The following is an 18,642-nucleotide window of genomic DNA, read 5'->3' as shown; positions in this document are numbered from 1 at the left end:
GCTTGGAAATTGAACGCTTGATCTTATCAAAGCGTGGTTTTTCTGAGTCAGTTATTGATACCTTAATACAGGCTAGGAAGCCTGTTACCAGAAAGATTTACCATAAAATATGGCGTAAATACCTATATTGGTGCGAATCCAAAGGTTACTCTTGGAGTAAGGTTAGGATTCCTAGGATATTGTCTTTTCTACAAGAAGGTTTAGAAAAGGGGTTATCCGCTAGTTCCTTAAAGGGACAGATCTCAGCTCTGTCCATTCTGTTACACAAGCGTCTGTCAGAAGTTCCAGACGTTCAGGCTTTTTGTCAGGCTTTGGCCAGGATTAAACCTGTGTTTAAAGCTGTGGCTCCACCATGGAGTTTAAACCTTGTTCTTAACGTTTTACAGGGTGTTCCGTTTGAACCCCTTCATTCCATTGATATAAAGTTGTTATCTTGGAAAGTTCTATTTTTAATGGCTATTTCCTCGGCTCGAAGAGTCTCTGAGTTATCAGCCTTACATTGTGATTCTCCTTATTTGATTTTTCACTCGGATAAGGTAGTTCTGCGTACTAAGCCTGGGTTCTTACCTAAGGTAGTCACTAACAGGAATATCAATCAGGAGATTGTTGTTCCATCCTTGTGCCCAAATCCTTCTTCGAGGAAGGAACGTCTTTTGCACAATCTGGATGTAGTTCGTGCCCTTAAATTTTATTTACAGGCAACTAAAGATTTTCGACAAACGTCTTCCCTGTTTGTCGTTTACTCTGGTCAGAGGAGAGGTCAAAAAGCTTCTGCTACCTCTCTCTCTTTTTGGCTTCGTAGCATAATTCGTTTAGCTTATGAGACTGCTGGACAGCAGCCTCCTGAAAGAATTACAGCTCATTCCACTAGAGCTGTGGCTTCCACTTGGGCCTTTAAGAATGAGGCCTCTGTTGAACAGATTTGCAAGGCTGCAACTTGGTCTTCGCTTCATACTTTTTCCAAATTTTACAAATTTGACACTTTTGCTTCCTCGGAGGCTATTTTTGGGAGAAAGGTTCTTCAGGCAGTGGTTGCTTCTGTATAAAGAGCCTGCCTATCCCTCCCGTCATCCGTGTACTTTTGCTTTGGTATTGGTATCCCACAAGTAATGATGACCCGTGGACTGATCACACTTAACAGAAGAAAACATAATTTATGCTTACCTGATAAATTCCTTTCTTCTGTAGTGTGATCAGTCCACGGCCCGCCCTGTTTTTTAAGGCAGGTAAATATTTTTTAAATTATACTTCAGTCACCACTACACCCTTGGCTTCTCCTTTCTCGTTGGTCCTTGGTCGAATGACTGGAGGTGACGTAGAGGGGAGGAGCTATATAGCAACTCTGCTGGGTGATTCCTCTTGCACTTCCTGTAGGGGAGCAGTTAATATCCCACAAGTAATGATGACCCGTGGACTGATCACACTACAGAAGAAAGGAATTTATCAGGTAAGCATAAATTATGTTTTTTTAGCCCCTGTTTTCTTCCTAACCAAGATTAAGTATTGATATACATATTAGTATACAAGTAAGCAAGAATATATACAAGTACATATAGGGTTAAAAAGGTACAAATAGGCTTAAGAAGGATATTGTATGTCAGACAAATGTTAGATGAATATATCTGTTCTTTTGCCTCACTGTTCTGGATCCATATAGTGAGCGGACATAAAATTACACTGTTACCTAGTTCTTAATATAGTCTATTTGACACATTAACATAACAATACTCATAGTAAAAATTGGTTTAGTCACATAAGACAATCAATGGTTAAATATAATATAAAGAAAACACCCCTCCAGGTAATTGGTTCCACTTACCTATAAAAGGATCCAGAGCAGCAGAGGGCATCATCTCTGATGAAGCGCATGTACACATGCGCAAAACGCGTCAGATAGGAGTTTACCTTGAGATTGTGAAACCTGTATCCCAATAAATTGTGCATATACAAAGAGACCCAGTGTTTTTCTTTCCTCATCACATCTAGAAAAATGTATCACTAAGTTTGGAAAACTTATATTTCTTTCCATAAGGCAGGGAGAGTCCATGACTTCATTCCTTACTTTTCGGAAATACAACACCTGGCCACCAGGAGGAGGCAAAGACACCCCAGCCAAAGGCTTAAATATCCCTCCCACTTCCTCTATGCCCCCAGTCATTCTTTGTCTTTCGTTACTAGAGTAGGATGGCAGAGAAGTGTCAGAAGATTTGGATAGTCCTTAATGGGTATGTTCCCTTCAAGAGAGTACTGGAGTTTTAAGTAATCATATAAACCTCTCAGTGAGGGTATTGATGAAAGTTAAAGTCTGGAGATGCAGGGAAAGTTTTTCTGCGAAGCCATCCTGACTGTTTATCTAACAACTCCTGAGTAATCAGTGTTTAACTGATTACTAGTTTAACTGCCTGCTTTTCCACACTTGGGTCCCTGTCAGCATCACTACAAGGCTGTCACACTTGGGAGACTGTATCTGTTCCACAGCACATATCCTGGAGGTTAAGTCTGTGTTATTTTCTTATAGCAGGGACTCCTTATATAGGGTCACAGTGTGACTCCTCTAGACCTCAGTAGGATCGAGGGTTAATATCTCCTCAGTGGGAGTTTATTGGGAACAGTTTGGGGAGTTTATATACTGCTTTAACATTTGTGAAAAACGTTTTCAGGGCTCATTTAGACTGTGTACTTTTGGCTGGAACAGGCAGGTTTCACTTTCACTTTTGTGAGTTGCGCAGCTCCTAATAGCTTTGCACACTTTTTCATAGCAGGGGAGGTCCTGCCTTGTGCACCATGTGACCAGTGCGGCTTCATTCACTTCCTTGCGATCCTGCTGAGTGTTTCTTGACAACTTGTCTGGGTCTAGGAGGTGGTGAGTGCCCCAGCCATTGGTTTTGTAAAGGTGCCTTTCTATATTTTGAACACACGAAGATGTCAGCACTCAGGGATAAAAATGCACGTCACCAACAGGACCTCTGCTCACAGGTCCAATATATTCACAAAGAATCAGTCAAGAAGGTGACAGCAAACATCTAATATTTATTAGATAAGACAGAAAATAGGCTACGTTTCGGGATATTATCCCTTATTCATGCCATGTCAGACAAACAATTCACACACCTTTATATACCTAAACACCACTAGGTGGCGATAGAGAGAGATTAACCCTATCGATACATCAAATGTAAATAGTGTAATACACAGATAGAAGCATAACAATCCAAATAGACATATCTCATCTTAACAACAGATTAATATATACATGTATAAAGAGAGACATTTTCAATCTATATAATTATCAAAGACCATATTTTTGTCTTTAAAAGAGAACAACATAACTAGCAAATGGCTGATATCCTAAATTACAAAAAGATAGATAGATCCCATTCTTTATTCATTCCCTTAGGACTGAGTGACCCCAATTCATATATCCAAAAGGATTCTTTCCTCTTAAGCAATTGCTCCCTATCTCCTCCCATACGTGGCAGCAAAATCTGATCGATTATTTGAAATTTTAGTTGGCTGATTGTATGGCCAGCAGTTACAAAGTGGTAAGCAAGTGGTGCTTTTAAATTTTTAGTACGTATATTACTTTAATGTTCAATTATACGGTCTCTGGCGCTACGGGTCGATTCTCCTACATAAACCATCCCACAAGGGCATTTAACCATATAAATTATAAAAGTACTAAGGCAGGTATAATAACCCTTAATACTGTATTTCTTGCCTGTATAGGGATTATAGAATATAGAACCTTTTGACATATTACTGCTGCATGAGCACCCTAAACATGGGTAACAACCTTTATTACAAGAGGAAATAAATCTAGTTTTAGAAACACTTTTGGGGCCTATATCCGCTTTAACTAATTCTTCCTGTAAATTTCTACCTCTCTTAAAGGCTGGCATCGGATAATCCCTAAATTCTTTGATGTCAGGATTACAGTTGGAGAGTATATTCCAGTGTTTTCTGATGATGCGCTGAATCTCATGGCTTTGGGCATTATATTGTGATACAAAATTTTTTCTAGGGGTTTGGGATTTCTTATCAGCTTTAGGTTTCAAAAGAGACTCTCTTGAAATAGATTTTACTGCATTTATGTTTTTAACAATCATATCTTGTGGATAACCCCTATCTTTAAATCTTTGGCCCATTTCAGCCAATCTTTTATCCACCAAATCCTCAGAGGAGACTATCCTACGTACACGTAGCATTTGACTGTGTGGTAAAGACTTAATGAGGGATGGTGGATGCGCACTATCAAACCTAAGTAGGCTATTACGATCAGTTGTTTTTCTATATAAATCTGTAATAAAAGAATACCCATCCTTAGTAACTCTAACATCCAAAAAATCCAAGGATTCCTCACTCCATGTGAGCTTAAATTTAATATGATTAGTAGATGAATTCAGCTCGCCCACAAAACTTTCCAGGGTTCCAACGTCGCCCAGCCATATACCAAAGATGTCATCAATATAGCGCCACCAAGTGGCGCCATATTGAATAAACAAATTGTTACAAAATATATATTTCTCTTCATAAATATTCATAAAGATATTGGCATAATTTGGGGCGACGTTGGAACCCATGGCAGTTCCCTGTAATTGTAAATAATAATAATCTCTGAACAAAAAATAATTACCATATAGGATGATAGAGAGCAATTGCATAAAAAAATCTATTTGACTCTTATTGTACTTTCTGTCTGATGACAAGGTGTAATAAACTGAATCCATTCCGCAAGTATGAGTTATAGACGTATATAAGCTTTCAACGTCCAAACTAAAGAGTATAAATTTATTGGTAGTTAAATCCAGGGCATTCAGTTTATTCAGAAAGTCACCAGTATCTTTGACAAATGAACTGGACATTTCTACACATGGACGTAGGATTTTATCCAAAAAAATGGAAATGTTGGTAAAAGCAGAATTAGTGCTAGCTACAATTGGGCGACCAGGGGGCTCACTTAAATTGTTATGCACCTTTGGTAAGGTGTAGATCACAGGGGTGCAGGGTTTCTCAATCTTCAAGAAAACCGCAACATCTTTGCCTATAATACCATTTTTTAATGCAATGCAAATGCAGTTATCAATTTCTTTTTGTATATTGAATATTGGGTTATAGGCTAGTTTCATATAGACTGCTGTTTCTTTGAGTTGAGAATAAATTTCATTAATGTAGTAATTTCTGTCTAATAACACAATTGCACCGCCTTTATCGGCCCTTTTTAAAATGATGTCATTTTTTTATTTAAGGGAGTGTAAAGCATGTGTATGTTCTTTAGATAGATTATTAGCCCCTTTCAGAAAACAGAATTTATGTTTACCTGATAAATTACTTTCTCCAACGGTGTGTCCGGTCCACGGCGTCATCCTTACTTGTGGGATATTCTCTTCCCCAACAGGAAATGGCAAAGAGCCCAGCAAAGCTGGTCACATGATCCCTCCTAGGCTCCGCCTACCCCAGTCATTCGACCGACGTTAAGGAGGAATATTTGCATAGGAGAAACCATATGGTACCGTGGTGACTGTAGTTAAAGAAAATAAATTATCAGACCTGATTAAAAAAACCAGGGCGGGCCGTGGACCGGACACACCGTTGGAGAAAGTAATTTATCAGGTAAACATAAATTCTGTTTTCTCCAACATAGGTGTGTCCGGTCCACGGCGTCATCCTTACTTGTGGGAACCAATACCAAAGCTTTAGGACACGGATGAAGGGAGGGAGCAAATCAGGTCACCTAAATGGAAGGCACCACGGCTTGCAAAACCTTTCTCCCAAAAATAGCCTCAGAAGAAGCAAAAGTATCAAACTTGTAAAATTTGGTAAAAGTGTGCAGTGAAGACCAAGTCGCTGCCCTACATATCTGATCAACAGAAGCCTCGTTCTTGAAGGCCCATGTGGAAGCCACAGCCCTAGTGGAATGAGCTGTGATTCTTTCGGAAGGCTGCCGTCCGGCAGTCTCGTAAGCCAATCTGATGATGCTTTTAATCCAAAAAGAGAGAGAGGTAGAAGTTGCTTTTTGACCTCTCCTTTTACCGGAATAAACAACAAACAAGGAAGATGTTTGTCTAAAATCCTTTGTAGCATCTAAATAGAATTTTAGAGCGCGAACAACATCCAAATTGTGCAACAAACGTTCCTTCTTCAAAACTGGTTTCGGACACAGAGAAGGTACGATAATCTCCTGGTTAATGTTTTTGTTAGAAACAACTTTTGGAAGAAAACCAGGTTTAGTACGTAAAACCACCTTATCTGCATGGAACACCAGATAAGGAGGAGAACACTGCAGAGCAGATAATTCTGAAACTCTTCTAGCAGAAGAAATTGCAACTAAAAACAAAACTTTCCAAGATAATAACTTAATATCAACGGAATGCAAGGGTTCAAACGGAACCCCCTGAAGAACTGAAAGAACTAAATTGAGACTCCAAGGAGGAGTCAAAGGTTTGTAAACAGGCTTAATTCTAACCAGAGCCTGAACAAAGGCATGAACATCTGGCACAGCGGCCAGCTTTTTGTGAAGTAACACAGACAAGGCAGAAATCTGTCCCTTCAGGGAACTTGCAGATAATCCTTTTTCCAATCCTTCTTGAAGGAAGGATAGAATCCTAGGAATCTTAACCTTGTCCCAAGGGAATCCTTTAGATTCACACCAACAGATATATTTTTTCCAAATTTTGTGGTAAATCTGAGAACCCTCGCTTCGATAAGATCAAGCGTTCAATCTCCAAGCAGTCAGCTGGAGTGAAACCAGATTCGGATGTTCGAACGGACCCTGAACAAGAAGGTCTCGTCTCAAAGGTAGCTTCCAAGGTGGAGCCGATGACATATTCACCAGATCTGCATACCAAGTCCTGCGTGGCCACGCAGGAGCTATCAAGATCACCGACGCCCTCTCCTGATTGATCCTGGCTACCAGCCTGGGGATGAGAGGAAACGGCGGGAACACATAAGCTAGTTTGAAGGTCCAAGGTGCTACTAGTGCATCCACTAGAGCCGCCTTGGGATCCCTGGATCTGGACCCGTAGCAAGGAACTTTGAAGTTCTGACGAGAGGCCATCAGATCCATGTCTGGAATGCCCCACAGCTGAGTGACTTGGGCAAAGATTTCCGGATGGAGTTCCCACTCCCCCGGATGCAATGTCTGACGACTCAGAAAATCCGCTTCCCAATTTTCCACTCCTGGGATGTGGATAGCAGACAGGTGGCAGGAGTGAGACTCCGCCCATAGAATGATTTTGGTCACTTCTTCCATCGCCAGGGAACTCCTTGTTCCCCCCTGATGGTTGATGTACGCAACAGTTGTCATGTTGTCTGATTGAAACCGTATGAACTTGGCCCTCGCTAGCTGAGGCCAAGCCTTGAGAGCATTGAATATCGCTCTCAGTTCCAGAATATTTATCGGTAGAAGAGATTCTTCCCGAGACCAAAGACCCTGAGCTTTCAGGGATCCCCAGACCGCGCCCCAGCCCATCAGACTGGCGTCGGTCGTGACAATGACCCACTCTGGTCTGCGGAATGTCATCCCTCGTGACAGGTTGTCCAGGGACAGCCACCAACGGAGTGAGTCTCTGGTCCTCTGATTTACTTGTATCTTCGGAGACAAGTCTGTATAGTCCCCATTCCACTGACTGAGCATGCACAGTTGTAATGGTCTTAGATGAATGCGTGCAAAAGGAACTATGTCCATTGCCGCTACCATCAACCCGATCACTTCCATGCACTGAGCTATGGAAGGAAGAGGAACGGAATGAAGTATCCGACAAGAGTCTAGAAGTTTTGTTTTTCTGGCCTCTGTCAGAAAAATCCTCATTTCTAAGGAGTCTATTATTGTTCCCAAGAAGGGAACCCTTGTTGACGGAGATAGAGAACTCTTTTCCACGTTCACTTTCCATCCGTGAGATCTGAGAAAGGCCAGGACAATGTCCGTGTGAGCCTTTGCTTGAGGAAGGGACGACGCTTGAATCAGAATGTCGTCCAAGTAAGGTACTACAGCAATGCCCCTTGGTCTTAGCACAGCTAGAAGGGACCCTAGTACCTTTGTGAAAATCCTTGGAGCAGTGGCTAATCCGAAAGGAAGCGCCACGAACTGGTAATGTTTGTCCAGGAATGCGAACCTCAGGAACCGATGATGTTCCTTGTGGATAGGAATATGTAGATACGCATCCTTTAAATCCACCGTGGTCATGAATTGACCTTCCTGGATGGAAGGAAGAATAGTTCGAATGGTTTCCATCTTGAACGATGGAACCTTGAGAAACTTGTTTAAGATCTTGAGATCTAAGATTGGTCTGAACGTTCCCTCTTTTTTGGGAACTATAAACAGATTGGAGTAGAACCCCATCCCTTGTTCTCTTAATGGAACAGGATGAATCACTCCCATTTTTAACAGGTCTTCTACACAATGTAAGAATGCCTGTCTTTTTATGTGGTCTGAAGACAACTGAGACCTGTGGAACCTCCCCCTTGGGGGAAGTCCCTTGAATTCCAGAAGATAACCTTGGGAGACTATTTCTAGTGCCCAAGGATCCAGAACATCTCTTGCCCAAGCCTGAGCGAAGAGAGAGAGTCTGCCCCCCACCAGATCCGGTCCCGGATCGGGGGCCAACATTTCATGCTGTCTTGGTAGCAGTGGCAGGTTTCTTGGCCTGCTTTCCCTTGTTCCAGCCTTGCATTGGTCTCCAAGCTGGCTTGGCTTGAGAAGTATTACCCTCTTGCTTAGAGGACGTAGCACTTTGGGCTGGTCCGTTTCTACGAAAGGGACGAAAATTAGGTTTATTTTTTGCCTTGAAAGGCCGATCCTGAGGAAGGGCGTGGCCCTTACCCCCAGTGATATCAGAGATAATCTCTTTCAAGTCAGGGCCAAACAGCGTTTTACCCTTGAAAGGAATGTTAAGTAGCTTGTTCTTGGAAGACGCATCAGCCGACCAAGATTTCAACCAAAGCGCTCTGCGCGCCACAATAGCAAACCCAGAATTCTTAGCCGCTAACCTGGCCAATTGCAAAGTGGCGTCTAGGGTGAAAGAATTAGCCAATTTGAGAGCATTGATTCTGTCCATAATCTCCTCATAAGGAGGAGAATCACTATCGACCGCCTTTATCAGCTCATCGAACCAGAAACATGCGGCTGTAGCGACAGGGACAATGCATGAAATTGGTTGTAGAAGGTAACCCTGCTGAACAAACATCTTCTTAAGCAAACCTTCTAATTTTTTATCCATAGGATCTTTGAAAGCACAACTATCCTCTATGGGTATAGTGGTGCGTTTGTTTAAAGTGGAAACCGCTCCCTCGACCTTGGGGACTGTCTGCCATAAGTCCTTTCTGGGGTCGACCATAGGAAACAATTTTTTAAATATGGGGGGAGGGACGAAAGGAATACCGGGCCTTTCCCATTCTTTATTAACAATGTCCGCCACCCGCTTGGGTATAGGAAAAGCTTCTGGGAGCCCCGGCACCTCTAGGAACTTGTCCATTTTACATAGTTTCTCTGGGATGACCAACTTGTCACAATCATCCAGAGTGGATAATACCTCCTTAAGCAGAATGCGGAGATGTTCCAACTTAAATTTAAATGCAATCACATCAGGTTCAGCTTGTTGAGAAATGTTCCCTGAATCAGTAATTTCTCCCTCAGACAAAACCTCCCTGGTCCCATCAGACTGAGTTAGGGGCCCTTCAGAAATATTAATATCAGCGTCGTCATGCTCTTCAGTATCTAAAACAGAGCAGTCGCGCTTACGCTGATAAGTGTTCATTTTGGCTAAAATGTTTTTGACAGAATTATCCATTACAGCCGTTAATTGTTGCATAGTAAGGAGTATTGGCGCGCTAGATGTACTAGGGGCCTCCTGAGTGGGCAAGACTCGTGTAGACGAAGGAGGGAATGATGCAGTACCATGCTTACTCCCCTCACTTGAGGAATCATCTTGGGCATCATTGTCATTGTCACATAAATCACATTTATTTAAATGAGTAGGAATTCTGGCTTCCCCACATTCAGAACACAGTCTATCTGGTAGTTCAGACATGTTAAACAGGCATAAACTTGATAACAAAGTACAAAAAACGTTTTAAAATAAAACCGTTACTGTCACTTTAAATTTTAAACTGAACACACTTTATTACTGCAAATGCGAAAAAACATGAAGGAATTGTTCAAAATTCACCAAATTTTCACCACAGTGTCTTAAAGCCTTAAAAGAATTGCACACCAAATTTGGAAGCTTTAACTCTTAAAATAACGGAACCGGAGCCGTTTTGAACTTTAACCCCTTTACAGTCCCTGGTATCTGCTTTGCTGAGACCCAACCAAGCCCCAAGGGGAATACGATACCAAATGACGCCTTCAGAAAGTCTTTTCTAAGTATCAGAGCTCCTCTCACATGCGACTGCATGCCATGCCTCTCAAAAACAAGTGCGCAACACCGGCGCGAAAATGAGGCTCTGCCTATGCTTTGGGAAAGCCCCTAAAGAATAAGGTGTCTAAAACAGTGCCTGCCGATATTATTATATCAAAATACCCAGATAAAATGATTCCTCAAGGCTAAATATGTGTTAATAATCAATCGATTTAGCCCAAAAAAAGTCTACAGTCTTAATAAGCCCTTTTAGAAGCCCTTATTTACGATCGTAATAAACATGGCTTACCGGATCCCATAGGGAAAATGACAGCTTCCAGCATTACATCGTCTTGTTAGAATGTGTCATACCTCAAGCAGCAGGAGACTGCTCACTGTTCCCCCAACTGAAGTTAATTGCTCTCAACAGTCCTGTGTGGAACAGCCATGGATTTTAGTGACGGTTGCTAAAATCATTTTCCTCATACAAACAGAAATCTTCATCTCTTTTCTGTTTCTGAGTAAATAGTACATACCAGCACTATTTCAAAATAACAAACTCTTGATTGAATAATAAAAACTACAGTTAAACACTAAAAAACTCTAAGCCATCTCCGTGGAGATGTTGCCTGTACAACGGCAAAGAGAATGACTGGGGTAGGCGGAGCCTAGGAGGGATCATGTGACCAGCTTTGCTGGGCTCTTTGCCATTTCCTGTTGGGGAAGAGAATATCCCACAAGTAAGGATGACGCCGTGGACCGGACACACCTATGTTGGAGAAAATTCTTATTCTTGTATTTTTCATTTTTATTCTGCAAAAGGCTAATATCCCTTTGGACCAAAGCTGAAAAAGTTTCAACACTATGATTGACACTCCCAGGATTAAAGTGACTTTTTTTCTTTAAACCCAATTCTTGCAAATGGATAGTGGGACTCTCATTAATGATTTGTGGCTTAGGTTCAAAAAACATAGTTTTCAATTTTAAGCTTCTGAAGAACTTAAACAGGTCCTTCTGAAGTTCAAAAAAGTTGCAGTTCTTAACAGGGCAAAAAGCAAAGCCCTTATTTAACAGCTCAAGTTCTTTGTCTGAAAGTTCACATTTAGAAATATTTATCACATTGTTAGTGACAGACTGTCCCATATCTACCATCCCTTGGTTGCACTCTGCTGAATCTCCTGCCGAGCCATCCAGTACCTCGGTGTTAACGGGTCTCAGTGACGGGATGCAGACCGCTGTTGTCGATCCTGTTTTTTCTTTTTGGCGTTTGTTTCTGCCTTGGTGCTTGCGGCCTCCACGTCTCTTTCGCTGTCGGACTCCCCCGGCGTGTCAGATGACTCACTTCCGCTTGCGCCCTGGGACTTGTTACGCCTAAAGCGTCGCTGCTGGCCGTAGGAGTTTTGCCGTCTGGATCCCTCTGGGTCATAGCGCCAGCGGTATACCCTCCCGGAGGAGTAATCTTGCTCATCTCTTGTAAATTTTACCCGCTTGCGCTCCTCGATAACTTGGTGCTTGCGGCCTCCACGTCTCTTTCGCTGTCGGACTCCCCCGGCATGTCAGATGACTCACTTCCGCTTGCGCTCTGGGACTTGTTACGCCTAAAGCGTCGCTGCTGGCCGTAGGAGTTTTGCCGTCTGGATCCCTCTGGGTCATAGCGCCAGCGGTATACCCTCCCTGAAGAGTAATCTTGCTCATCTCTTGTAAATTTTACCCGCTTGCGCTCCTCGATAACTTTTCTGGACTCCGCAATCTGTTTTTTAACATCAGCAAGGAGCTTGTCAAATTCATCGACAGGTAACGATTTCTTCAAATCTTTTTCCATTTGTGAGATTTTTATGCTCTGTTCCTCTATCTCCTGGTTGAGACATTCTACTGTCAATACAATAATGTCCATAGAACACTTGTTCAAAATTTGTTCAAAACGATTGCAATATATGGGGTTATCCCTCATCAGGGTAGGGCGAGCACTCATCCTGAGGCCTCTAGGGATCCTCTTTACCCGATGATACTCCGCCAAAGTTGTGGCATGTAGGTCAAATGCTAGATGTTTTTTTGAAAGTCTCTCAAACTCTTTAGATGATAAGTCGGAGGGAGCTGTTTTCAAAAACTCCCTAGACCCTTTAGTAAGAGTGGTTATCCTGGCCGCTTCCAGGTCTGTGTATGAAAAAGTTTGACACGCTTGTCTTTCCTCCATTTTTTCAAATCCCAGGTGCACAGACTCAAGCAGTAATATATCCAATGCACGAAGATGTCAGCACTCAGGGATAAAAATGCACGTCACCAACAGGACCTCTGCTCACAGGTCCAATATATTCACAAAGAATCAGTCAAGAAGGTGACAGCAAACATCTAATATTTATTAGATAAGACAGAAAATAGGCTACGTTTCGGGATATTATCCCTTATTCATGCCATGTCAGACAAACAATTCACACACCTTTATATACCTAAACACCACTAGGTGGCGATAGAGAGAGATTAACCCTATCAATACATACTAAAAATTTAAAAGCACCACTTGATTAACACTTTGTAACTGCTGGCCATACAATCAGCCAACTAAAATTTCAAATAATCGATCAGATTTTGCTGCCATGTAGGGGAGGAGATAGGGAGCAATTGCTTAAGAGGAAAGAATCCTTTTGGATATATGAATTGGGGTCACTCCTAAGGGAATGAATAAAGAATGGGATCTATCTATCTTTTTGTAGTTTAGGATATCAGCCATTTGCTAGTTATGTTGTTCTCTTTTAAAGACAAAAATATGGTCTTTGATAATTATATAGATTGAAAATGTCTCTCTTTATACATGTATATATTAATCTGTTGTTAAGATGAGATATGTCTATTTGGATTGTTATGCTTCTATCTGTGTATTACACTATTTACATTTGATGTATTGATAGGGTTAATCTCTCTCTATCGCCACCTAGTGGTGTTTAGGTATATAAAGGTGTGTGAATTGTTTGTCTGACATGGCATGAATAAGGGATAATATCCCGAAACGTAGCCTATTTTCTGTCTTATCTAATAAATATTAGATGTTTGCTGTCACCTTCTTGACTGATTCTTTCTATATTTTGAACGTTTATTCTTGTATCGTTTTTCTCTTTCCACTGTGGGATTACATACTCTGATAATATGTTAGAAGGTTCCACTCCTTCTGTAGTGATTAATAATTCCTGCTTATATTGTGAGGTGACCGTGGTTTGCCGCCTGCTTAATTTTGTTCCATTTGCCTGGGTACTGTTCTAAAGTCTAAGAAGGGCGCTAAATCTGCTATTAACCCTAGCGCTGTTAGTCCCTCTGAGCCATCAACCTCTCAGGATTCTGTGAACCGAGAATGTACTACCCTTTGTACCCTAACCGCGGCACAGCTATGTCTCCGTCTGGAGGGGGCCTTTTTCCTGTGGACTTTGCCATGCAGTTACAATCGGCGCTGTCCACGGCCCTGAGGGCCATACCTATCTCTGGAAAAGGTAAGAGAAAGGTTCTCCTGTTTTAGATTCATCTAATTTCCACTCGGCTCTAGCTTGTATGTCCCAGCTGTGCGAGGATGAGTTAACCTCTGTGGCGTCAGAGGGTGAACTTTCTGAGTCAGAGACTTCTATGACTTAATCTCCCCCGGCAGAGAAACCCTCCTTTAGATTTAAGATTGTACATCTGTGTTTTTTTACTGAAGGAGCTCCTTTATACACTAGAAGTTCCAGAGGCTAAGCTACTTGAGGAACCTAAGATCCCTAAGTTAGGTAGGGTTTATGAAAACAGGAAGGTCCCACAAACTTTTCCGGTCCCAGTTCGTATGGCGAACATTATTAGTAACGAATAGGAAAGAATTGGAACATCCCTCATTTATCTCTTTCCTCCATTACCTCTTCTCACTCGTGCAGTGATTTTAATTGCTCCATCCTGGCCGCAAAAGGCTTGGTTCGCGGATCTGGTGGAGATGTCCTCATCTCCTCCATGGAGGTTACCTTGTCGCAGGGACCTGCTGGTACAGGGTCCCTTCCTTCATCAAAATCTAGATTCTCTGAGGCTGACTGCGTGGAGATTGAACGCTTATTCTTAGCCAGGAGAGGTTTCTCTGAGAGTGTCATTGACACTTTGATTCAAGCTCATAAGCCAGTTGCTCAACGCATCTATCATAAGGGGTGGCGGACTTACCTGCACTGGTGTGAGGAGCGTTGTTTTTTTCTTAGCATAAGGTTAAAGTTGCCAGAATTTTATCTTTTCTCCAGGATGGTCTGGAAAAGGGTACTTAGCCTTTGGCTGGGGTGTCTTCACCTCCTCTTGGTGGCCAGGTGTTATATTTCCCAACAGTAAGGAATGAAGTCGTGGACTCTCCCTGCCAGGAAAGAAAATAATTTATCTGGTAAGTTTTTTTGTTTTGTTTTTACGTATCAACCATGAATTGTCTAGGCATTATTTTAGAATTCCTAGAATACATCAGTTTTTGCTGGATGGTTTAGATCAGTTTTTTTCAACTCCAGTCCTCAGAACCCTTAACAGGCCTGATATTCATTACTAGAAGATATCAATTGCTGACGCAATTGCATAGAATGTACTTCAATAGCACTCAACATCACTCTGTGAATGTGCCACATATTTCTGCCATAGGAAAGAGCCCAAAAGAATGGGGAATTTAAACTTAACTAGGGAAGCTTGCACTGATGGAAAATTATAGTTGCTCTTTCATGCTAATGGAGGTGGACTTAAGCTTCACCAGTGACACCTTAAGTATAGTAGGCTAAGATCAGATTGAGAGTAGGGAGCATGTCATAGGTTTAACCTAGGAACACACATACTTAACAGCAGAACCCTGTCAGTTTTTATTTCCCAGCCTGTCTCTCCCTATATGCACATGTAGCTGGAAATTTCTAATAGTTTATGACTTATTTTCTATCTTTTAATGTTTTTCCTTTTCCATTGTGGCTTTTCATTTGAAACACTGTAAACTATAGAACAAAGATCATGGTGATGTTTTAATATCCAATTTTTTATTTGCTAGGATTGGAGACGTCATGGAAGCTACTGCTATCTGGTTGATAAAAAAGAAATGGCGTATACCCTAGAATGTGACCTTGTTGTCTCTAATAAGTAAGTGAAGAAGTCATGAAGTTATCCAGAAAAAAACATAAATCAGGCATGGTGTAAGAGTCTGGTACCATGTAACGAAAAATAACCACATTGAGAAATATTATCTACAAATGTATATTTCTAGTTTTATTTACATGTAAAATTAAGTTAAGTCCTACAGAGGTATCTAATAAGTTTCATTATCTTGGTATCCTTTGTTGAAAAGATACCCAGGTAGTCCCAAAAGCAGCAATACACTACTGGGAGCCAGCTTTGGATTGGTGGCTGTGCATATATGTCTCTTATTTGCTCATTCAATATGTTTAGTTAGCTCCCAGTAGTGCATTGCTGCTTCTTCAACAAAGGATGCAGAGAGAAAAAAGATAACTTTAATGATAGAAGTAAATTGAAAAGTTGTTTAAAATTGCATCTGAATTATGAAGGAAAGATTTTGGGTTTAATGTCCCTTTAAAGTTGAGTTTATGCACAATTACGCTATGTCAAAAGGCATTCCACCTTTCTCTTGCTTTCATTGTGACAGCAGATAAAGCATGAGGAGGTACAGGAATAGGAAGTTCCTCCTTACCATTTCCTACTACTACTTTGAGGAGCCATTTCCTTGGTGCTCTTCTCCTTACTCTTTCAACCTCTCTTTATTCGGAAATTGCTGAATACATATCTATCTTTGGGTAGGTACAAAGAGTAATATATATCTATCCTATCGATATATATATTTATATTTCTCTTGTAAGGTGTATCCAGTCCACGGATCATCCATTACTTGTGGGATATTCTCACTCCCAACAGGAAGTTGCAAGAGGACCCACAGCAGAGCTGTTATATAGCTCCTCCCCTCACTACCATATCCAGTCATTCTCTTGCAACTCTCAACGCGCATGGAGGTAGTAAGAGGAGAGTGGTGAAAAATAGTTAGTTTATTTTCTTCAATCAAAAGTTTGTTATTTTAAATAGTACCGGAGTTGTGCTATTTTTTCTCAGGCAGAGATAGAAGAAGAATCTGCCTGAATTTTCTATGATCTTAGCAGATTGTAACTAAGATCCATTGCTGTTCTCACACATGTCTGAGGAGAGAGGTAACTTCAGAGGGAGAATGGCGTGCAGTTTACTCTGCTATCAGGTATGTGCAGTTATAATTTTTTCTAGGATTGGAAATGCTAGAAAATGCTGCTGATTCCTGATAAATGTAAGTTAAGCCTGAATACTGTGATTTAATAACGACTGGTATCATGCTTACTCTCAGGGGTAATTCCCTTATAGATATGCTATATAAAACGTTTGCTGGCATGTTTAATCATTTTTTATATATGCTTGGTGATAAAACTTATTGGGGCCTAATTTTTTCCACATGGCTGGCTGTATTTTTGCCTAGAAACAGTTACCTGAGGCTTTCCACTGTTGTAATATGAGTGGGAGGGGCCTATTTTAGCGCTTTTTTGCGCAGTTAAAATTACAGACTGAGACATCCAGTTTTCCTCAGGAGTCCCCTGAATGCTACAGGACATCTCTAAAGAGCCTAAAATCGTTTTTTGGGGAAGGTAGGAGCCACAGGAGAGCTGTGTCACTTTGCTGGGACTGTTAAAAAACGTCTATGTCGTTTTTTTTATCCGTTTTTTGAACTAAGGGGTTAATCATCCATTTGCAAGTGGGTGCAATGCTCTGTTAGCCTATTACATACACTGTAAAAATTTCGTTTGTGTAACTGCCTTTTTTCACTGTTTTTCAAATTTTGACAAAATTTGTTTATCTTAAAGGCACAGTACCGTTTTTTTATATTGCTTGTTAACTTGAATTAAAGTGTTTTCCAAGCTTGCTAGTCTCATTGCTAGTCTGTATAAACATGTCTGACATAGAGGAAACTCCTTGTTCATTATGTTTAAAGGCCATGGTGGAACCCCCTCTTAGAATGTGTACCAATTGTACTGACTTCACTCTAAGCAATAAAGATCATATTCTGTCTTTAAAAAATGTATCACCAGAGGAATCTAGCGAGGGGGAAGTTATGCCGACTAACTCTCCCCACGTGTCAGATTATTTGACTCCCGCTCAAGGGACTCACGCTGAAATGGCGCCAAGTACATCAAGGGCACCCATAGCGTTTACTTTACAAGACATGGCGGCAGTCATGGATAATACACTGTCAGCGGTATTAGCCAGACTACCTGAACTTAGAGGTAAGCGAGATAGCTCTGGGGTTAGACGAAATGCAGAGCATACTGATGCTTTAAGAACCATGTCTGATACTGCTTCACAATATGCTGAAGATGAGGAAGGAGAACTTCAATCTGTGGGTGATGTTTCTGATTCAGGGAGAATACCTGATTCTGATATTTCTACATTTAAATTTAAGCTTGAACACCTCCGCGTATTAAGGTTTTAGCTGCTCTGAATGACTGTGACACAATTGCAGTGCCAGAGAAATTGTGTAGACTGGATAAATACTTTGCAGTGCCGGTGTGTACTGATGTTTTTCCAATACCTAAAAGGTTTACAGAAATTATTAATAAGGAATGGGATAGACCAGGTGTGCCGTTCTCTCCCCCTCCTATTTTTAGAAAAATGTTTCCTATAGACGCCACCACACGGGACTTATGGCAGACAGTCCCTAAGGTGGAGGGAGCAGTTTCTACTTTAGCAAAGCGTACTACTATCCCTGTCGAGGACAGTTGTGCTTTTTCAGATCCAATGGATAAAAAATTAGAAGGTTACCTTAAGAAAATATTTTGTCAACAAGGTTTTATCCTACAGCCCCTTGCATTCATTGCTCCTGTCACTGCTGCTGCGGCGTTCTGATTTGAGTCTCTGGAAGAGGCCTTACAGGTAGCGACTCCATTGGATGACATACTTGGCAAACTTAGGGCACTTAAGCTAGCCAATTCTTTTGTTTCTGATGCCATTGTTCATTTGACTAAACTAACGGCTAAGAATTCTGGTTTTGCTATACAGGCGCGCAGAGCGCTATGGCTTAAATCATGGTCAGCTGACGTGACTTCAAAATCTAAGCTGCTTAACATTCCCTTCAAGGGGCAGACCTTATTCGGGCCTGGTTTGAAGGAGATTATTGCTGATATCACTGGAGGGAAAGGTCATGCCCTTCCTCAGGACAGGTCCAAATCCAGGGCCAAACAGTCTAATTTTCGTGCCTTTCGAAACTTCAAGGCAGGTGCGGCATCAACCTCCTCTAATGCAAGACAAGAGGGAACTGTTGCTCAGT

General features: G+C 41.4%; 1 protein-coding gene across 2 annotated transcripts in view; it reads left to right on the top strand.

Moving 5' to 3' along the window:
- Positions 1 to 18,642, top strand: part of LY75 (lymphocyte antigen 75) — a 1,208,875-nt gene that overhangs the window by 568,013 nt on the left and 622,220 nt on the right. For both annotated transcript variants that reach the window (XM_053698349.1, XM_053698347.1), the window contains one exon: positions 15,343 to 15,431. In XM_053698349.1, the coding sequence (XP_053554324.1) occupies positions 15,343 to 15,431 (89 nt within the window). The remainder of the gene's footprint in view (positions 1 to 15,342; positions 15,432 to 18,642) is intronic.

The sequence above is a fragment of the Bombina bombina genome, chromosome 1 (genome assembly GCF_027579735.1).
Source record: "Bombina bombina isolate aBomBom1 chromosome 1, aBomBom1.pri, whole genome shotgun sequence".
NCBI lineage: Eukaryota > Metazoa > Chordata > Amphibia > Anura > Bombinatoridae > Bombina > Bombina bombina.
Note: the sequence above shows the minus strand (reverse complement) of the source record. Positions and strands in the feature narration are given on the sequence as shown.